Below are 23,908 nucleotides of genomic sequence, written 5' to 3'. Positions count from 1 at the left end.
AAAATCAGTCGACTTCGACTGATTTTTTTTGGGATGTTCTTTTTATTGTATTTTTCTTTCTTGCTTTGTCTGGCACATTTCATACACAATTGTTCAGTTCTTTATCAATGAAACAGTAACAAACCATTGGCTAATTATCGACCCCTTGAAAACCTCAGTTAGAGGCGCATTCCTCCTACGAAACCCAAGTATCAGTAACAACTACAAAACACATCAAACGGGTACACCGTGCACAGGACCTATGGCTTGAGCTCAACTGGTCGATTGTTTGGATAAGTAAGTAAATAAGTAAGTCAGTAAGTAAGTAGACCACACGCTTTACAACCAAAAACTAGAGGTGCCTATATGAGCCAATGAAATGGAGAGAAAAATAGAGCGAGTAAATGTGACTCATATAAAAGGGAACAACACAAAACAAACAACACACAAAGAGAATAGAAGAGCCACCATAATCATGTTAAGGAACTTGTCAGTGAAGACTCAAACAAAAAGCTCTGGAAATTTATAAAAAGTAGGAGGTGCGAGGTAGGAGTAGCGCCCCTTGAGCATGATCGTGTATTATACTCTGACGCAAAGAAAAAAGCAGACATACTTAATAACCAATTCTGCTCTGTTTTTGCTTCAAAAGCTCATAAAAAAATTTCCACTCAACAACTACAAGGCGAAGAAAACGATTCCAACACTATGGCCGAAATCAATGTGACAGTAGAGGGCGTTTCCAAACTCCTCGCCACTCTAGATCCAAAGAAAGCATGTGGTCCAGTCAAAATACCATCCCGTCTCTTAAAGATATTGAGTAACGAATTTGCACCTGCCCTCACACAGTTGTTCAAACTCTCTCTTGAAACGGGAGACATACCAATTGTTTGAAAGCTCGCTGTTGTCCAACCCATCTGCAAGAAAGGTGACAGAAGCAGGGCTCAAAACTACCGTCCAATTTCATTAACTTGCATTTGCTGCAAACTGTTAGAGCATATAGTGAGATCCTCAATAACTAAATATCTCGAAACTAAAAGTATTTTTTGTGATGAACAGCACGGATTTAGGAAGCACCGCTCATGTCAAACTCAAGTTCTATCATTAACACATGATCTGTCAGCTGCTATTGATAAAGATGGTCAACTTGATCTAGTACTACTGGACTTTGCCAAGGCCTTCGACAAGGTTCCTCACCATCGGTTAATCCAGAAATTGTATGACGTTGGTATCAAGAACAAAACCTTACAATGGATTGCAACTTTTCTGGACAATCGCACCCAACAAGTTCTTGTCGACGGCGAGACTTCCACTATCGGGATGGTGACATCGGGCGTACCTCAGGGCTCAGTCCTTGGGCCAGTCCTATTTTTAGTGTATATAAATGATCTACCACGAGGTATACGGTCAAAAGTGCGCCTCTTTGCTGACAACACAGCATTATATAATCGGATAAGAACAATAGACGACTGCAAAACACTAAATGACGATCTATCTAAATTACAAGAATGGGAAACAATAAATCAAATGGAATTTAACGTATCAAGGTGCAATGTTCTAACCATCACAAATAAGAAAACACCTATTACATTTGAATACCAACTTCATGGTCAAAACCTGGATTATGTAAAGACAGCAAAATATCTTGGCATTGAGTTTGCTAAAAACCTCAAATGGAACGACCACATATGTCACCTGGCTTCAAAGGCAAATCAAACAAGCGCTTACATCACCTGCAATTTAAAAAAGATGCCCAATCTCAACTCAAACCCTTGCTTTTAAAACTATTGTTAGACCAATTTTGGAGTATTGCAGCTCAATTTGGGACCCATATACAAAGAAAAACATCGACACCTTAGAAAACAACCAAAGAAAAACAGCAAGACGCATCACAAACACATTCGATCCTTTCTCAAGTGCGTCTGAAATATCACAACGGATTGGCCTTGAACTTCTGGAAAAGAGAAGAAAGATAGATAAAATTAAATTGTTCCACAAGATCTACTACAAAAATTCGTGCTTTAAACTTCCAAACGAAATCAAAGATATCGGCACAAGAAATACGAGGGGACACACAGCAAGAGTAACCATCCCAACATCAAAAACAGATGCCCACATGTATTCGTTTTTCCCTTCCACTGCCCGACTATGGAATAGCCTACCAGTGGAAGTGGCTGAAAACGGTTGCAACATGCCTTCACGCGATTGCTAGAGTTCACAACGTGACTTTTTGATCTATGTGTTTTTAAAATTAGTATTATGTGCAGAGTTTTAGCAAGTTTAAAATGTAAAACTCTACAAACTGTGGAGTGATCCTCGACAATATTGGAGGTTTCCATAAGACGAAGAAGAAGAAGAAGAAGAACGTTTCGACCCTTGGCCATCGTCAGGAGACAAACAACAAAACAAAAATTCACACATGCTATTTTTTAACCAACCCAACATTGAATGCTTATCTGAGTCTTTTAGGTCTGGTTTAAAAACAAATGAGCTTTTATATAGCCCAATATCCAATAACGTGCTCAAAGCGCTTTACAAGATGGCCCTGGCCAACAGCAACATTTAACATCTAGGACAGTACATGACGCCTGTTAGGCGATATAGATTGTTAACGGCCAGGTACTCATTTTACACCTGAGTACGGTGAGAGAATGTGAGTAAAGAGCCTTTTCCAAGGACTCAACGATGCGCCGAGCGAAGCTCGAACCCAGAACCTTCCGATCCGAAAGCAAGTACCACACCACTAGACCACATAGTCTGGTTCACAATACCTTGCGATGGACTATTTTTCTATGAAAGAAAACCAAGCATTCGGTTCGGTCCGTTAACACTACAGATATGGGTATACTCTCCGACCTCGTGGGTCTTGTAGTTATCTGAAGGACTTCTACGGTTCCAATGTGACATTTAATGATTATTTACTAACGTCACCCCCGGTGTGGTGTCCGGGGTCCCTCAACTGAGAGGGTCCAAGAATAGCCCAACGCCAGGCCAGCGGGTCGTAACAGGCGACTAATGGTGTGTGACTCCGCCTTTTTGAGTCACCTGATCCTCCAGTGGGGGGGGGGGGGGGGGGGGTTATCACCCCTTTCGTAAATCTCAAATTGTTACAGAAACACAAATGGAATGACAGAATTTATTAAGGAAAGAAGCTGTTCTAAAGAGAAGTGATAAGTCATAAACGAGATAAAAAATTGTTAACTCTCGATAGAGAAGGATGGAAACTGATTGTTTGTGGCCTATACCCTGGCCCAGGGTGAAAAAGGCAATGATGATGATGATGATGATGATGATGATGATGATGATGATGATGATGATGATGATGATGATGATGATGATGATGAGGAGGAGGAGGAGGAGGAGGAGGACTAACGTCACGGATGTCCTAACAACGAATATTCACATTACACAGTTGGACAAGAATCGTAAACCTCGGCTGGCAACTGCAACCTGTCTAGGAGAAGGAAACTGAAATAAACCCGCCATTCCGTTTTGGTTATAGGTCTTGAATGACTAAATGCTAAGGAAGCACATCCTAACAGAAAAGCAGGCCGAAGTCAGAGTTGCTAGGCCGAAAGGCGCAAATTGCCCGGATAGGCGTAACTGCCAAACCCGAAAACTGCAGAGACATCGACCTACCCCCATCGGGGAACGGAGAAGAAGAAGCAGATTATAATTCGTATTACATCACATAATGAGTAAACCAATTACAGCTGGGTAGAGCTGTATTATTTTTTTTTCTGTTATGTACCCATCAAGTTTAAAACAATAATAACATTGTATATTAAGACTTGTGGTTATATCATTTCATTGTTGGCATTCATCATAGTCGATTTATCCAGAGAAAAATGTAAATTTACAGCATTACCATACCTGGAGGAAAAAAAACAACAATTTTGGCCGAAAACTCGTTCTTCAAATAATGGCGATTAAAATGACCCTCATCTTGTCAAAAACTCTTAAAACTGGGTCTTTAGGTTTTAAGTTCCAGATTTGAGTCATTTTCACAAGATGGTGGTCATTTTAATTGTTCGATATTTGAAGGAAGAGATTTCTGGCCAAAATATGAAAACGTGTTTTTTTTAAGAGTACTATTGTAACAGAGTATTGTGGTGTCATTTTAGAGAGATATATATATATAGGTTGAACTGGGCGTCACTCAGTTGATATTCAGGGATCACTCACTTGATTTTTAAAAATGAGCTTTTATATAGTGCAATATCCACTAAACGTGCTCAAAGCGCTTTACAAGGGGTCCTGGCCTTAACATGAAGGACTTTACATGACGCCTGCTAGGCGATATTACAATTTTTGTTTCTAACAGAGACAACGCTGTTAACGGCCTGGTACTCATTTCACACCTGATTACAGCGAGAGAATGTGGGTTAAGAGCCTTTTCCAAGGACTCAATTATGCGCCGAGGGAGGCTCGAACATAGGACCTTCCGATCCGAAAGCGAGTGCCATACCACAAGACCACATAGCCGCAAACTTGATAAAGAACCTACCTTGTTAACAATAGGAACGGTACCAATGCAGTCATGATTTTTCCCACCCTTCTGTCCAGTGACAGATGATTTAAAAACTATATCTTTCAGCGTAGAGTATTTGCAATAGACTAAATCTATAAGGAATGAGATTAGCGGAAGAGTAGCGTCCATTGGTTGGACGTCACCCATAGTCTGTGACGTCACGGGCGGAAACGTTTTTAGAGAGAGAACGTCATGTTGGTTGTGCGCATGCGTCTCTCGTCCTCGCCGCGGAAGCCAGGACTAGAGACGCATGCGCACAACCAACATGACGTTCTCTCTCTAATAACTTTTCCGCCGGTGACGTCTAGACTATGGGTGACGTCCAATCAAGGGACGCTACTCTTCCGCTAATCTTATTCCCTATACCAAATAGGAAGACAAAATGTTTACCGTCCATTTACAATAATGTAGAAACCGTGATTATAATTTCCTGCTGTATTGGCCCCGTGGCTTTGAAGGATGGCTTTTTTCCTAGTGGCATTAAAAGATGTCTTTCTACTGAGATTGTATTTTAACATCATAGAATTAATTTTAGCAAGACGCCTTGGTCTTATTTCAACCAATTAACTGCCGTACTCTGGGAAAAACAAGTGTTCAAAAATTTGGCCAGAAAACTCGTCCTTCAAATATGGATCGAGTTAAACGACCCTCATCCTGGCAGCAAAAAAAAAACAAAAAACAAAAAAGAAACCAGGCTCTCAAACCTGGGACATCGCGAAGATCCGGGTATGACAGTTTTTGCCAAGTTATGGGTCATTTGCTATTGACCAGGGATCCCTTGTAAAGCGCTTTGAGCACATTTAGTGGATATTGCGCTATATAAAGCTCAATTTTTATGTGCCCAGAGCCTCCTCCAATCAGGGGGATAGGTTGCGCAATATAAATGTGCATTATTATTGACTTACTTGACTTGACTTAGATGCCTTTCGCGTCTCGACCGAAAGATCGGGTCGCCTTGGCTGTTTCCAGTATTTCCTGTGTGAGGTGTCTCCAATATTGCCGGTCCTCTGCTAGGGTTCTCAGATTTTCAAGGTCCCCTGCCGTTATGAGACTAATGCTTTGTCCAAGTGTTGTGAGGTTTTTGTTTAGGATCACAGGGAGTGTTGTGATCGGTCTTCCTCTGAAAAGGTTCCCGTGTTTTTGGAAGTATCCCGACATGGCTTGGTTTGCTGGTATGTTTTTGTCCCTGCGTAGTATGTGACCGAAAAGTTGCCATCGTTGTTGTAAAATGTCAAGGGAGATTGGTCTTTCTTTTGTGATCTTATAGAGTGATTCATTTGAGATCTTTTTGGGGTATTTGATGTCCAGTACCCTTCTTAGCTGTGTGCGATGGAAGGCATCCAGATGTTCTTCTTCGGATTTTGTCAACGCCCAAGTGCCGCAGTTATACAGAAGTACCGGTTTTACAAGAGCATGGTACAGTTTCAGTTTGGTTTTTCTCTTTATTTTGTCACCTCTAATCCATACATTGGTGAGTTTACTGAGTGCGGCGTTTGATAGCTGTTTTCTTCTTTGTACATCCTCGGTGTCTCCAATTAGTGAGCCGACTTTCTTTGTTCTTTTCCATTCCTCTTTGTTCCTCGATATTGTTGTAAATTCGGTTTTATTGGCATTGACTTGGAGGTTATATTTCATGAGGGTATTTTGTATGATGTCTATATTTGCTGGTGTTGATCCAATAAAATCGACATCATCTGCATAGGCGATTTCTCTAGGGATTGCATTCTCAATATGAGTCGTTGGTTTTGGAATGACTTTTCGAACTTCTTTCAGAGCGTGTTCTAAGTATATTGTGAACAGAATCGGGCTCAGACTATCTCCTTGGGGGGTCCCGATGTTACTTTCGAACTGCGTCTGTTTTGTGGCCCCGTATATCCTTGGTTGTATCTTTGTGTTGCTGAGGAGAAATCGGATTATTCGGAGCTCGTCTTCGTCTACTATTTCTGTTAATATCTCCAAAAGTTTTCCTCTGTCGATCGTATCAAAGGCTGCGGACATATCGATTCCGGTTATTGTTATGGATATGTTTTCTTTGAGTGCCTTTGCTGCCAACCATTTATGTGTCCATACAACGTCCGATGTGCTTCGGTCTTGGCGAAACCCGCTTTGGCTATGTGATAGGTATTTTTCTATTTTCGGTCTAATTCTGTTGAGGACAATAGTTGACAGTGTTTTTCTTATGGTATTCAGTAATGTTAATGGGCGCAGGTTGTTTACGGGTCCTTTCGTTTTTCCTGGTTTTTGTATTGTAATTAGGACACCGCTGTTTATGTCCCAGTCTTTGTGTGTTGAGAATGTTTTGTTCATTATGTTTGCAATGCTCAGATCCAGGGAGAGTGTACCGCATTTCAGCAATTCAGCGGGAATTTCATCTTCGCCTGTGCATTATTATTATTGTGTATTATTATTATTATTATTTAAATCGATTGAAGGATGCGTTTTCTGGCCAAGTTTTTAAATACAATTTTTTTTAGAGTACGGCATGTGACGGGTGTGTTAGCAATTATTATTATACAACGGAATAGATGTCAAGTTTACACATGGGACGGCGTACCGCCACCGCCTAAAGCAGTCACATCTATGGAAGTTAATTCAAAATCGGGAATATCCTTGTTGTTTGTGGATCTACTTTGCCAGGAAGTTTGTCGATAAAGAGCTCGATTCCTCGTGGTCTCTGGAGTCTTCAAGCAGGTGCAGAGAGCGTGGAAGAACGTGCTTCTGAAATGCTTGGACATGAATCCATAGATAACGGGGTTGATGCAGGAATTGGCATATGCCAGGAGGTAGAAGCTCTGTCTCATGGGTTTGAGGTAACCGTAGTTGAGATAGTGAAGCACCCCGAAGGCAGTCAGGGTGTTATTGATGAGGATCGGAGCCCAGCACACGACGAAGATGACGATGACTGCAACCAGCATCTTGATGACCTAGAACAATTAAATAGAAGGATCTTGTTAAGCATACGCCACGCACACAATCTGCATACTGATGCTGTGCGTATAGGTAAAATATTCAAAACCTATGCCATCCGGATATAACGGACCGATATGCAAAACTTTGTGTAACCTTGAAACTTCTATAGTCTTAATGATAGAATTTAGAGAGAACTAATCATAAAATGGATGTCTAAAAACAATAACAAAGAGATGAATAACGTCAATTTCGTTCAATCTATAACCCCATGAAGTTAAGAAACTTTTTTTTCATTTGTTTTTGTTTGCAACTTAAGCATTTATAAAGCGCAATATCAAATAAACATGCTAAATGCGCTTTACAAATTATATAAGTTAACTTGTGAGTTAAAGAGTTTTCGACCGATATGTTTCTCTTAGAAATTTGCCACTATTTGTGCTCTAACTTTTCTTTGTCCACGAAACATTTAGTGGAAAACTTAAAAGTCAATGTTTTGTTTGATATAACGTGTCTATTTGTATCTTTGAATCTGGGTTCAGTAAATTGTTCTAATGGCCCCGTCATTTAAATTGTTTTAATATCTATCTTGATCAATTATTTCTCAAATTAATTTACACACTCACACACAACAAACACCTTTTAAAATATTTGACCCAAAAACTAATGTCGATCCATTGAAATGACCCTAATCTTGTCAAAAACTCTCGAACATCGGACTTCCAAAAATGTAAAACTGTGTTTTTACAGAAGAACACAATATCAAAATGGAACGCTTCGGGCACAAAACAATTCTTCAGCCATCACAACAAAAAAAAAAACACTGAAAAAAATAAATACATTATGCATCCTGCATACATCCTGTCGTCGTTCTGGCTTTTTAGTAATATATTTATGTTTTCATTGTTTTTTTTTTTTTTTTTTTGTTGTTGGCTGAAGAAGGGTTTTGAGCCCAATACTTTCCGTGTTTGGTCATTTGTTCTTTTTTTAAAGCTAATATATTCATTTTTGTGTTTAATACTTTTCACAGTCCACAATTTCCAGCGGCTTAGCACTACCTCTTTGTTTTTACAGAGCACTGCGGAGTAATTAATACAGCCTCACCTGTTTCTTTGTTACGTCGTCATCTTCCTTGCTGGAGAAATGTTTGATCCGAAACATAGGGGTGCGTTCGCCTAGTTTAGGGGTAGAGCATCTACTGGAAGCAGGGCTTTGTGTTGAAGAAGACATTTTCCTGAGGAGAGGAGTGCATTTATGAGATAAAAATATATGAACAACACTCCCTCGTGTTTTAGTTTAGTGTCGCATTGACAAATCGATTTTAAAAAAATGTTTTAGGACCAAAATCTTTTACATTTTGGTTCTCTTCACAGATTGAAATGGACTGAAACATGTCAAACGAATTATTAATATTTTTGTTGGGTTTTTTTTTTTGGACAAGTTAGAGGCCATTTTAATCTAGGGATGGTGAAGTAAATTTTTCTTGCCTAAATTTTTAAAAGGGGTTGTTTTCTCAGTTTAATGTATAAATCAGTAAAAGTGTGCCAAACACACACACACACACACGTACACACACACACACACACACACACATATATATATATATATAATAAGTGACCCTCATCCTCGTAAAAACTCTCAAACCTGGGACTTCGCGATGCAAGTAGGGTTACCCGTTCCATAGCTTGAATAGCTTCATATTAAAGACACCACATCAGAGAACATATTAACTAAAACACTGGAAGAGAAAGCCCCCAAGCCAAACAAACAAACTGATAAATATAACTCGGTGCTCCTGACAGTACCGTATCTCATTTTCTTTCGCTTGAAATGCTATACAATAGTAATAGTAATAGTAATAATAATAATAATAATAATAATAATAATAATAATAATAATAATAATAATAATAATAATAATAATAATAATAATAATAATAATAATAATAATAATAATAATAATAATAATAATAATAATAATAATAATAATAATAATAATAATAATAATAATAATAATAATAATAATAATAATAATAATAATAATAATAATAATAATAATAATAATAATAATATAATAATATAATAATAATAATAATAATAATAATAATAATAATAATAATAATAATAATAATAATAATAATAATAATAATAATAATAATAATAATAATAAACAATAATAACAATAGGGAATACTGCTGTATAAAATCTCAAAGCTAGAGGTAACGTTAACATCTATACTAATATAATTATTCCATCAAGGGGAGACTACACGACAGAGGCTCTTGGATGTTCTCCTGAAATGCTATATTATTATATTAACATCTATGCGGCTATGTGGTCTTATGTAGCAATGACTATGAAAAATGTTTTTTTCTCTTTTTGAGAAATTTTTTTTGTCTAATATCAAAGCTCTATCTCCACTGATTAAAAATGTTTTTGAATTTTGAAAATCCATTCATAAATAAACAAGTTATGCAGTTTCAAAGGTGTCATTTATTTGTATGACCCGCAAAGAGGAAAAAATCTCGAAAATATGGGACGCTTTTTCGGCAATTTTTTTTCGATCTTTGGTTGTATCTTGCGTAATAAGTGGATTAAAAGGTTGAAACTTGGGATGCAACCAAAAAGAAGAAATGTTCATGTATTACCTTGTCAGCGACAAAACCTCCACGCCCGGTAGTTTTAGAAATATTTTACTCCAAAGAGTAAAAATCTATTTTTAACAATCTTCCGGTAATCGCACGAGTTTTGTCGCTTGACATAATCTAAAATGACCTTTTTTCTGTTTGTGTGTCAACTTTCAATCATATTCATCGATAAACAGCGTCGTAATTGATTTTTTAAAATAGCATATACGAAACGGCTTCGTCCCATATTTTGCAGCGAATTTGGGCACTTCGTGAGCGAAAAAGACGCCCAAAGATTTGTGCGGGATAGTCATTGCTATCTTATGGTATGACACTCCCTTTCGGATCGGAAGATCCTGGGTTCGAGCCTCGCTCAGCGCATAGTTGTCCATGGAGAAGGCTCTTTACTCACATTCTTTCACCGTGTAAAATGAGTACCTGGCCGTTAACAGCGTTGTCTCTTTCCGAAAAATTGTAACATCGCCTAATAGGCGTCATGTCCCGTCCTAAATGTTAAATGTTGCTGTTGGTCAGGGGCCCCTAGTAAAGCGCGTTGAGCACATTTAGTGGATATTGCGCTAAAAGCTCATTAAAAAACAACAACATCTATACTGTTATAGTTTTTAAATGAAGGGTAAACCATACATTAAAGTCTGTAATCTTCATTATTATCTGGCAAGAAGATTGAAGGAGAGTCAAGGACTGCTCTTCGTGGGTTTATTAACTGAAAAATCCCCTGAAGCAACAGCTCCGATGTCCTCCTGCCCATGAAGAACGAAGACTAACCAATAAATAATGCCAAGCCACCTACGATACGCTTGCAGGGAGGGACAGCCAATACAGTAGAACATGACCATAGCGGCACCCGCTACAGCGGGACCACCGCTACAACGGGACCTTACACAAACCCCGCTTTTTTTTACTATATAAATTCAATTACCTGTGCTTGGGTTTAGCGGGTCAAGGAAAGGCCCGAACTTGCTTACAGCGGGAAAAATTGAGCAAGCTGTAAGCGCCGCCGTGACTCAGCGAGTGACGTAGACTGGGCTCTCTCCCGCCACCCAGGACTAACACACACGCCTCCGTCTGCCATGTAGCTCGTGTCTTCACACACACCTCTCGTGTCTACCCGCACTTCTTTTGCCGCTCGCTCTATTTCTTTATATGCGTTGATTGGTCAGTCTTACGATGATTAATTAAGTTGGGGCACAAGATGACGCCGTGTGTAAAGCCCTTGGCCAATTAGAGAGAAGAGGCTTGTGCGTACGCGGTGGTGTGTACATTTTAATCCAGATCAGCCCTATTATTACTATTATGCCATTCCTCATTCATTGCAATTGTTGCTGCTCAAGCATACACATCACTCGCACTCGTTCGTATCGTAGTCCTTCCTGCCTAAATACCCCCTACCCCCCCCCCCCCCCCCCAAAAAAAAAAAAAAAAAAAAAAACAACACACAACCCCCCCCCCCCCCCAAAATGAAATAAATAAAGATTAAAAAAATAAAAAAACAACCAAAACAAACAGAACCAAAGATAGTCCATTTCAAGGTCACGTTAGTTTTTATTGACATTCAAGAGAGGTAATCATGGTTATTTTTGGGACATTTTCCCCTGCTTTCCTATAGCGGGAACTTGGCTACAGCGGGATTTTTCTGCTGGGACCAAAAGTCCCGCTATAGGCATGCTCTACTGTAACACTATCAGAGTGGAAAAGCAAGCGATGCGTCAAAGCACTGAAGAACAAGTGCTAAAGTTAAACCAGATACTCAACTGAAATTGGTGATCTATTTTCTAATATAGAATTTCTGAAGGAGCGTGGACAGATAATATATTAGTATCAGGAACTAATGAAGAGTAACTTTTATGAGGAAAAGGCAGAAAAGAGAAAACAAAATAGAGAAGACTATTATTAACACCCAAATCTGTTCTCCCAAGCCACCACAAACTGCAAATATTAACAAGTCTGACATGCGAACGCAGTTATGGGCTTGATTTAACATTGTTGTAATGGACAGAATTTACCATAAGTTTGAGAGTGTTTCCACTACAACAATGTGTCCATAACAATTTGGTTTACTCAAATTATGTGTAAATAAAACAGTAAGGGTTCGACGAAAGACGCTTTAGAAATATGCTTATTATTAAACATGAACAATACAAAAACAACGCCGCTCTCTCTCTCTCTCTCTCTCTCTCTCTCTCTCTCTCTCTCTCTCTCTCTCTCTTTCTTTCTTTCTTTCTTTCTCTCTCTCTCTTTCTCTCTCCCTCTCTCTCTCCCTCTCTCTCTCTCTCTTTTTCTCTCTCTCTTTCTCTCTCTCTCTCTTTCTCTCTTTCTCTCTCTCTCTCTCTCTCTCTCTCTCTCTCTCTTTCCCACACCTCCCTCATAAGTAAATACACGATAAAAAAGGAAAACAAAACAAACAAAAAAAAAAAAAAACACACACACACAGAAACAAAAAACAACATATCTAAATCCTTCAGAACAAAGGTCAAAAAGATCTAAAATATTCCCATGAGACTTTTAATAAAACACATTATGTAATCAATACGTTGTGGATACTAAACACATCAAATTTGCCGTGTTCTTGGCGAGTTTTGAAATTTTAAAAACGATTAAAACCAGACAGAACCAAGATACAAAAGTTCCATAGCCGTAGGGATTTTTCCATTTGGAGCGACTTCGGTCGAAATCAAGGCTTAAAACGGCAAGATTGTGCTCAAAATAGAACTTTCTTGAATATCGCTTTCATTGGCGTAACAATACACTGTGCTCAAATTAGGGACTCTATTAGATTGTGAAAAATGGGCAAATAATCAGTTGGGCATTTCTAATGCCAAAAGTCCATTTGTTGTTTTGTATTGTTGTATTGTTGTGTTGTTTAAGTCTCACTCACTTTACGAGTGCATTTAGACACCTCTAGCATTGAGTTTTCATACAAAGCAATATCCCCTTTACTGTGTTCAATGCGCTTTTCAAGGGATCCAAGCCAACTATAACATCTTTACATTGTGGACAGGATAATATGACGCCTGTAAGGCGTTATTACAATTTCTTTTTCGACAAAGACAACCACAGGTGCTCATGTTACACTCCAGTACGGAAAAAGAATACCTTTACCAAGGACTCAACTCTACGCTGCCCACAGCGACACTGAAACCAGTGAGCTACACGTATAAAGGCGTGTGTCAAACCACGAGACCACAAAGGCACATTATGATGGCCCTTTATTTCCTAGGCAATAGGATTCAATGGTCTGATGTCACGTCGCCCAGCAACGGCGAGCAGCGTGGTTCTAAACAAAGAAAATCGGTACCTTTTATCCTTCATTCTGCCTAGAACGTTTCATGTGTCATGTGATCAGAATGTATAAAAATCAAAACATGATTATATTTTTAATGTTTTTATCCTCTGGATACACTTTTATGCTCGTCGGAGAAATATTTCATAAGGACGTCCGCCATTGTTCCGATAGTTTAGAACCAGTTGTTGCGTTACTATGCGTCATTACAAAGGAAGTGACGTCACGACTGTTGAAGCCTATTAACACAGCCTGATCACAATAATCGATTGAGCTATAATGGAAACAATACTTGGAACTAACTACTTGATTAAGTGACAATGTTAAGGTCACGTAACTGTTGTACTCCATAAAAACATGCAATTAAAAGTTTGGCTGAAACGTCCTTTAAATATCCATCGATTTAAATTATCCTCATCTTGGTAAAAACTATTAAACCTGGGACTTCGCACGAGTTTGAATACATATTTTTTCAGAACACGGCAGTAAAGTAGTAGGCTCTTTTCCTGACGAAATGGGGACGAAGTGGCCGAATGGTTAAGGCATTTGCAATGTGACTCGGAAGGTCCCGGGTTCGAGCCCCGCTTCCGGCACTTTTTGGGCAAGATTAGTAACCCCCAATTTGCTCACTTGGACAATATGGGTGATTCCTGTTGACATCAGACATCTTGTTTGATGAATTATCTATAATATTATTCCTTCGTGGAATGCATAGGCGACGATATCTTATGATGTCGTGGCGGAAGGGTATAATTTTTTTCTTCTCTTCCTGGCATCAACTTTCGGGTCTTATGATGAGGCTAACATATTCATCTTTGGGCGCCTTTCTCCCTGTTTTTACCTAATGAATTATAAATTATGGTATCGTGGTATGACACTCCCCTTCAGAGGGGGTGGGGGTGGGGGGGGGGCAAAGATGTGTTTTTGGAAAAAGGCTCTTACTCACATTCTATCAAGTGTAAAATGAGATCTTGACAGTTAACAGTCTTGTCTCATTCAGAAAAAAATTGTAATGGATAATACTCAAATCCTCTCAACAACATTGTACGGCTATATGGTCTAGAAGTATGACACTAGCCTTCGGATCTTAAGGTCCTGGGTTCGAGTTCCGTTCTGTGTGGTGCATAATTGAGTCCTTGGAAAAAAGCTCTTTACTCACATTCTCTCATCGTACTCAGCTAGATGCAATAAGAATACCTGGCGGTTAACAGTGTTATCTCTGTCGGAAAAATCCTGTAATATCGCCAAACAGGCGTTATGTCTCGTCTGACATGTTTAGTGTTTCTGTTGGCCACTGACCCCTTGAACACCTCTTTCAGCACATTTATATAAATGCTAATGTTTTTCTTTTTATATATTTTGAAAATGCCATTTCAATGCTGTCATTCCCAGGATTTAGTTTACAATCTACTACAAAACTAGCCTTTCGAATTTTTTTTAATGTTTAGAAATACCAAAATGTCCTCATAAAAGACGAAATATATAACTAACTTGGTATATTTTGTGAACATTATATGTTGTACTATTTATACTCCTGCTTAGCCAGCCTTACTCTGAAGAAAAAAAAACATTATTAAAATCTTGGCCCAGAAAACTCGTCCTTCGTAATATAAAAATCAAAAGATTAAAATTATTCTTATCTTGTAAGACTCTCGCAAACCCAGGACTTCTTGTATAGTAAAATAAAGGTAGTAGAATGACTCTTCTCATGACACCAGCAAAGCATTATATTTCAACTAAGAACGCAACACATACCGTTCAACAGCCATTTAAGCAAAATTACAAAAGACACATCCTCTTCCTGCCCCCTATGTCAACACCCCAATGAAACACACCACTTGCTTGAATGTCAACCTCTTGAAGACCAGAGATGCACATTCCTCCCACCAAATCCAAGCATCCAAACACACTTTATAGTCACCTGGAACAACTACAAAAGACGTCAAACTTCTACATCATGGCACGAGAGCGAAGGGCTAGAGCTCAAATAAGTAAGTAAGTCTCATGACTTTTATAAATGACTCACTGCATTTTATTATACATTTTATTGACTTATTTAGAAGTCACATCTAGAATTTGGTACTAGGACTTCTTGAAGTCCCGTGTTTGCAAGTCTTGCCAAGATGAGGGTTGTTTAAATCGATCGATATTTGAAGGAAGAGTTTTCTTGACACATTTTTAAATACGCGTCTTTCCAGAGTACGACAATTAACTGGTTAAAGGGCAGGTTTTCTGGTCCAAATATTTTTACAATGTATTTTCAGAATACGGCAGTTGCCTACTATGACAAATCGTATCAAGTATCTATGGAATTTTACAGTCGTGAACTTATTTGAAGGTCTGATAATCCAATAATAGCATTGAAATGGCATTTTCAAAATATATAAAAAGAAAAACAGTAGCATTTATATATCGTCATTCCAGTAAATGTGATAAAAAAGAGCTTTTCAAGGGGTCCGTGGCCAGTGTTGTAATGGAAATCTCAGAAAATGACCCAAAATATTGTCCATTACAACAATGTTAAACTAGACACATTAGTGGGTTCGGATGTCAGACCTGCATATTGATAGTGTGCGCTTGGATAGGACGCTCATAACACTGCCATCCGGAAGTATAACGAACCAACACACAAAACTGTGTGCAACCTTTAACGTTTATAGTCTGCTTAATACAGTTTAGTGAGAATTACTCATAAACGCGGATGGCAAATAAAAACAATAACAAAGACACAAGTGACGTCATCTCGTTGTAGGGATCTCTAGCCGTAAACAATCGTACGGCTAGTGACCTTGGCAATGGTCATTCCTACTTCCGCTCTGCCTCGTCCCGAGCTGACCCGGCTCATATAAAGCCGAGTGGACCTCTCGATTCACACACTTACCTAGGACTTACACACTTCACACTTACCCAGATTCTTACTACACTTGCTCCTAGACTTACGACACTTACTTACCACACTTCGATACAACAGACGACTTACTTCACTACTCTTACTTACGACACTAGATTCAGGGTAAGCTATATTTTTATACTAACTATAACTTTATCTATTTAATATATATTTTTAACTCAGTAATTCCGTGATTCACCGGCCATCTGGACCCATCCTAGCCATGGAGTCCTACAGCCAGAATACCGAGTTCTGGCAATCACGGTAGTTACTACAATGGCGTCACGAGCGAAAACTTTTCTACTTTTTACATTATCCATTTTATTATTTCCTACCGTCGTATTTCGTTGAATGGGATTTCGAATTTCGTTGATTTTTACCGTGTGAATACTTCGTTATTTTTCATCATGTATTTTCTACTATAATTCTTATATTAAATCTTGAATGAATTCTGTGCTGTGATATTGGTGATAGGTATGACCACGCCCCCTTCCCTTTTTTTCAGTTGTAGGTAATTTCAGTTCGTGAATTTTGTTTGATCGTGTCAAGGTCGTCCTTGTCCTTGACTCCAAGGTCACACCTGTCTGGTGACCTTGTGGACGGTGTCATGTTTCATGATTAAAAAAATTTTTTTTTTACATTTGATTTCTTTTTTATTCTTTTTACTGGAAATATTTTTTGTTGTTTTGTTATTGCCTATAACTGTGATTAGTGATTAGTTTATATCTTTGGTAATTTATTGTGAATTCTTGTGATTTGCTTTGTCCTGCACTTGACTTTGTTTATTGCCTATGACTGTGATAGTTGTATTCTTGTGATCTCATTTGTCCTTGACTTGATTTTGTTTGTCCAGTGCTACATTGTGATTGTGGTTACACTTTCTATTGATTTTATTATAATATATCATCAGTTATTATTTTTCTTTCACACACCTTCCTCTCCTGAGAGGATCCCTTGGTGATTTGTGTTGTTCATTTTTATTTTTTTTAAGTCTGTTTTTTTTTCTTGATTTGTTGTTTGATGATCACTCGGGCCCGGCAGCATGGATGTTGGAGCATAATCCGACCATGGCTGCAGCCTTGGGGAGATGACCACTCAGAAGCAACCATCTGATGATAGTTTGGATTCACTGAGTTTGATGGTCACTCGAGCTTGGTGGCCTGCGCAGAGAGATGTTGGTGCATTATCTGTTGCGACCAAGGTTCGAGTCGGAGGACCTAACTCTCAGTGAATCACATGATACAGATTGTGATGTTTATGCTCAGGTCGCACACCATGGGTCAGTGAAGTGTTGGTGCACGACATGGCCATGACTGCGACCTGGAGCAATTGTTTTATTGTGAAGATGTATAGATTGTTATTATCATTAAATTACTCTGTGATCTTTACTCTATTATATACAAATGTTCATATATTATATTTTTACAGAGCGTAGCTTGTTTGCAGCTTGATTCATTTGCTTGCTTTGGCATGAGCTTGGCCTAATTATATTGTTTTTGGCTTCATGCTTGTGCTAGTTTTATTACTTGGCTTTAAGCCCGCTTGATTTTTGTTTTGTGCTTTTAGCTTGCTTTGATTGCTTGCATGGCGTAATAGTTCCTTGATGTTACACTATGATTTGCTTCCTTGTTACTGACACTGTTTCCCATAGTCTATTCTCAGAAGATTAGGGTAATCGTGTCGGAGAACATCATGGTGAATAAATTCTAATGGACTACTGCTCTTTTGAGCAGCCCATGAATTATTGTCTCTGGGCAGACTGCCAGACAGTTCGTCCTGCCCTATCAGGAGAGTATAGATGACCAAGAAAGACTTCCGTAGTAACAAGAACATCGTTAAGTTTATGAAGTCTCTGCAGCCTCAGGAAGCCAATAATTATTATTTTACACTCATGGTGCCCAAAATGGAAGATACCTTCACTGATGCTCCAGAACCCAAGGACCCTTTCGATACCGACGACCACTGCTGATATAAGAAATAAGGAAGCCTTGGCACTAGGAGACAGTGGGGATTCGCACCCAGCACCAGAGTGCAGAAATGTAAAGAAGCCCCACCATCTAGACTGCATTCAGGACGAGGAGGGGCCTATTTGAATTCAACAAGCTGCCATTTAGACTCTGCAATTCTATAGCACCTACAGCAGAGTAATGGACCTCGTCTTGAAGGACTTACACTGGAACTCTGTCTTGGCCTACTTGGACGACATCTGTGTACTGGGGAAGTCCTTCTAGGACCACTTCAACAACTTGAGGGAAGTGTTCACCAGACTTCGTGCCTTCCGGCTGAAGCTCAAACCCAGGAAATGTGAGCTCTTCAGGAAAGAAACTAAACTTCTTGGTAGGAAGGTAGGAAGAAACCAGTTGTCTATGACAGAGGAATCAATTGCCACTGTACGGAATCGGCCAGCACCTACGTCCATTAAGGAATAGAGAAGTTTTTGGGCTTAGCTAATTACCAACGCTTCTTCGTAAAGGATTTTGCCGGAATACCAGAACCCCCTCACACAACTTCTGAGAGAGAAAATTTTCATCTGGGGTGATGAGCAGCAGGCAGCTTTTGAGGAGATCAAGCTACGCCTTACTTCCTCACCGATCTTGGCCATTCCCACTACGACAGGTCACTTCATCCTCGATACTGATGCTTCAGATTTCGCCATCAGAGCTGAGTTGATTCAGATCCAAGAAGAGGAAGAGAAGGTGATTGCATATGGGAGCTTCACCCTGACTCCCCTTCAGCGGCGCTATTGCACTACCAGGGAGGAGCTACTTGCAATTGTGCGCTTTACCAATCACTTCCGTCACTACCTCTTAGGCAGCGAATTCACTGTACGAACGGATCATCGCTGCCTTACTTGGCTCATGAACTTCAAGAGGATTGAGGGCCAACTGGCCCGATGGATTGAAGAACTCAGTCAATACAACATGAGGATAGTTCACCGCTCTGGTTCACTGCACATGAATGCTGATGCCTTATCTCGACCTCCCACGACGGACACTTGCCAACACTACCGTCCTCACAAGGCGTTATCAGAATTGCCTTGTGGCGGAGGCGCATATTGCGCCCGAACACAGGAGAGATGGGGAACCTTTGAATCAGAAGCAGACTACGTCGTCCCCCTCGGGTCCCCTGACACAATTGTCACTTGGTTGGATATTATAAACGAGGGCGGACGTAGAACACAACTCAGAAGATTGGACAACTCTACCCGGATGACGTCAGGAGTGAGCTGTGCTGTCCCCCTCAGGTCCCCTGACATAATTGTCAATGGGTTGAATATTACAAATGAGGGTGGACACAAAATACAAGGTAAGACAAGACAACTCGACATAAGTTGGCCTTGACATTGACATGGAGGATGTCAGGAAGCTGCAGTCGGATGATCATCACATGACCCACCTGCTATTATGGTTGAAATTAGGAGCAGACCCAGAGATGTCGGACTTGATGCTGTCCGGCCAGGAGGAAAAGTTCTACTGGGTGCACCGCAACCTGTTCTTCCTGATCGATGGAGCCTTATACAGAAGAGACGAAGGCCCACGATACCTCCTTGTCATACCTACGCCTTTAACAAATTGATGTTAGGAAGGGAATTGAGCACACCGGTGGAATTGGTTATACCAGGTAAACGTACAAACCCACAGTCTCCTGAAGAATATGTCAACTCTCTACAGCAGGGGTTAGAGATAGCCCATGAGACTGCGAGAACCACCCTCCGAACTGAGCTCAAGAGGACGAAGAGGGACTACGACATCAAAGCCCACGTCCATTCCTTCAAGAGGGATAGGCGGTTTATTACCTGGATAAATCGAATGTGAAAGGAAAGTCCAGTAAGCTGAAACCTATATGGACTGGACCAGCCATCATCTCCACGGTCCTGAACCCCGCCACATACGTTGTCAAATATAGGAACTCGGAGATTAAAACGTCAACCAGGACCACCTGAAGCCATGTTGGGACCGGACTATCCCAGCCTGGATCCAAAAGGAAAGGGAGGCCATCGAGTCTGGCCAGGAAATTACGTACTGTACTTGTGGAAAGCCGGACGATGAGACCTCATGGTTGCGTGTGACAGGTGTTTCGACTGGTTCCACGGCAGGTGTGTCAACCTGATGAGGAACCAAGCGAGGCAACTGAACATTTTCATTTGCCCATCCTGTTCTCACTAATCTTTTTCTTTAATCTCCGCAGATGACCTCTTTCTCACGCGATGTGACCCTCTTCCGGGATTTCCTGCGATTCCGAGAAGAGATGCCGAGAGCGGCCGGCAGGCGCTCTCCTCCGGGGTGTAACCCGGAGCACGCGATTCGGAATCGCAGACAACCCTGGAGAAATTCCACTAGACGCTCGAGGACTCCTCCAATCACCTTGAGACTTGGGAATAGATCCCGAACCTCCCCCGTCGCCTCTAACTCTAACCAGGAACGGAGGCTCCGTGACCGTAGGAGACGGTCCCGCTCGCCCCGTCGGGCCCACAGAACGAGTACCCCGGCCCGACAGAGCCGCGATCGGCCTCCCAGCAGGCATAGGAGGGAGGACCAAGAGCAAGCCGACCGCCGAGACAGATCTCGCCGCCGCCGGGGGGACTTCCGCAGCCTGCGGAATCAGCTTAAGAGGGCCAGGCAGGAGCTGGCCTCCCTCCGGACCGAGGCGGCTGAGGTCACCCGTCTCCGGGAGGAGAATAAAAGAATGAAGGAGAGAGAGCCCTCGATGGAGCTGTCCCTCCACAGCTCTGTCTTAGACAGCTAGGTGCTAGGGCGAGCAACCGTGTAAATAGATTTATTTTTGCCCCAGCCCCAGGAAAGGGCTTTCCTTTTATTTCGGCCCTAGGTAAGGGCCTTCTTTATTTTTTGTTTGGCCCTAGGAAAGGGCCTTCCCCTTTTTTTTGTTGCTACGCCCTAGGTAAGGGCTCCTCTCCTTTAGTTCACTGTAATACCGAGAGCTCCAGAAAGGTGCAGGTGAATACCCCACATCCAGCCACCCTGCCCTTTTTGAGGGGGGAGCAGTGTAGGGATCTCTAGCCGTAAACAATTGTACGGCTAGTGACCTTGGCAATGGTCATTCCTACTTCCGCTCTGCCTCGTCCCGAGCTGACCCGGCTCATATAAAGCCGAGTGGACCTCTCGATTCACACACTTACCTAGGACTTACACACTTCACACTTACCCAGATTCTTACTGCACTTGCTCCTAGACTTACGACACTTACTTACCACACTTCGATACAACAGACGACTTACTTCACTACTCTTACTTACGACACTAGATTCAGGGTAAGCCATATTTTTATACTAACTATAACTTTATCTATTTAATATATATTTTTAACTCAGTAATTCCGTGATTCACCGGCCATCTGGACCCATCCTAGCCATGGAGTCCTACAGCCAGAATACCGAGTTCTGGCAATCACGGTAGTTACTACATCGTTCTATCTATATGTTAACATTCAATTTTGTGTAAAAATAACGTTTGTTTGACACGTCCACATGCAGATATTATGCTAAATGATATAACATTGCGTGCTCCTGACTGTCTTCTAAAAAATTTCTTGGTATTTTTTTTTTTATGTAACCCTTTTTCGACCAGTTACATACTGAAAACAAAATGGTAGCCATTTAGAATTTCACGACACAGACAAAGATGATTTCCAACAACAGCAGTAGAGAGTCACTCAACTTTAGGACATTCGCCATTCTAATCATCGGCACGCCTGAGAAGGTTAATCAAATGTTAATTTAACCGTTGTTTGTATTTATTCATTGATTAAAACGAGAGAATGTTTGTCTTAGATCTAACTTGTCCTCAGCGACCTGATGAATTACATGAAATTAACTTTGCCGTACTTCGGAAAATCGCGTATTTATAATTTTGTCCAGAAAACTCGTCCTTCAAATATCGATCGATAAAAATGATCCTCATCGTCTCAAAAACTCTCAAAACCTGGGACTTCTTAAAATCCCGGGTTTGGGAGTTTTTTGCCGAAATGAAGGTCATTTTAATCGATCGATGTTGGAAGGACGAGTTTTCTGACCAAAATTTTAAATATGTGCTGTCTTTATTTTCTTCAGAGAACAACAGATCTGACCAGACCCTCCCTTATGTAAACATAAATTAACCAGTGTATTTGTTCATTAACTAATCACACAATGACTACGCCGTCTTATTTATTAGTATTAGACTACTCTTTCAATCAAACTTTGTACTGAAAAGGCCCTGTACGCAAAATAAATTGAAGGAGTTGTACGGCTATGTGGTCTTGTGGTATGACACTCGCTTTCGGATCGGAAGGTCCAGGGTTCGAGCCTCGCACGGCGCATAGTTGAGTCCTTGGAAAAGACACTTTACTCATATTCTCTCATTGTACACAGATGTAAAAAAAAAGTACCTGACCGTTAAGAACGTTGTCTCAGTCCAAAAAAATATTATATCTCCGTACAGGCGTCGTGTGTCGTTCTATATGTTACGTGTTGCTGTTGCCGGGTTAGTGACCCTTTGTAAAGCGCTTTGAGCACGTTTAGTGGACATTGCGCTACATAAATGTTCAAGTTATATATATAGAACTTGGAGATTTGTTGACAACTGCATATATTTTATATCATCACCATCATCATCATGATCATAATCATCATCATCATCATCATCATCATCATCATCATCATCAAGTTCCACACTTGTCCCAGGCGTTAGAGGCTTCCTCTATAGTCACTCTCCATATCTCACAGTCTCCCGCTGTCTCCATGAGTGGTCGTGCTGCCATTCCATTGAATTCTTTAATCTGTCACGAAGAGGGTCATTCTTTGTTTGCCCCTGGCTCCTTTTTCATTAATGCTACCACTGATGTAGATGTTGTATTTATACTTTATATATATATATATATATATATATATATATATATATATATATATATATATATATATGTATATTTTGGCAAATTTAAATATTATAGTGCAAACCTTTCTCAAAATAAGGGGGATTCTATTATCCCTTGAATCAAATGATTATTTGTAAAATCTACTAGGTCACTGGATACTGGGAATCATTATCTGGCTATTCTGTTGCCAGATTCATTCGCGCACATCTACAGATTTTATTACCACTTCGAATTTGATCGTTGTGACTCAAAAGCTTTTCTCGGTCTATGTTAATTTCCAGAATACAAAAGTATTATGATTGTTTTATTTTATTACCTTCATTTCGCCGGAAATGTTGCTGATGCTCCACTAGCACACATAAACACCCATTTATATATTCTGCGCCCGAAACTTTCCGTGTTTGGTATTTTATCCTTTTCCAAATGCTGTTAAATTCATTTTGGTCATTATTTAGCACAGGCCACAGATTCTAGCAGCTTTATTAAATGGCTTTGATCTTTGAATTGAGTAGACTTAACACTCGGCAAATCATCGTAGACGACGTTAGTTTTGCCCGCTGGTCAGAGCGACAAAGGATATCTTACCTGAAGGCAATTCTTGCTGACCCCGCCTTTTGGGGTGACATGCACACGAGTTGTTTGTCTCGGCCTCCAGGGGACTCGCTGCCGTTGATTGCTGGGCTGAAACACTGCCCGTTCTTGGGTCTTCTGATCACGTGACCCCTGCTTGATGAGACAAAGGAGGAAGAGACAATCGTTAAAATCGTAATCAACACCAGTTTTCTGGCGTGCTCTGAAAAATAAAGT

The 23,908-nt window shown here is 40.3% G+C and overlaps 1 protein-coding gene across 1 annotated transcript in view; it reads right to left on the bottom strand.

The window, feature by feature from the left end:
- Positions 1-7,041: 7,041 nt before the first annotated feature.
- The window catches only part of LOC144963528 (QRFP-like peptide receptor), a gene marked incomplete in the record, with an annotated part of 118,812 nt that continues 101,945 nt past the window's right edge, over positions 7,042-23,908 (bottom strand). The window contains 3 exon segments of the mRNA XM_078897601.1: positions 7,042-7,431; positions 8,519-8,648; positions 23,687-23,827. Of these exon segments, the coding sequence (XP_078753727.1) occupies positions 7,042-7,431; positions 8,519-8,648; positions 23,687-23,827 (661 nt within the window).

The sequence above is a fragment of the Berghia stephanieae genome, chromosome 1, assembly GCF_034508935.2.
Source record: "Berghia stephanieae isolate SIO BIC M18660-M18661 chromosome 1, UCSD_Bste_1.3, whole genome shotgun sequence".
Lineage (NCBI taxonomy): Eukaryota > Metazoa > Mollusca > Gastropoda > Nudibranchia > Aeolidiidae > Berghia > Berghia stephanieae.
The sequence above is the reverse complement of the archived record's forward strand: the minus strand, read 5'-3'. Positions and strand labels throughout refer to the sequence as shown.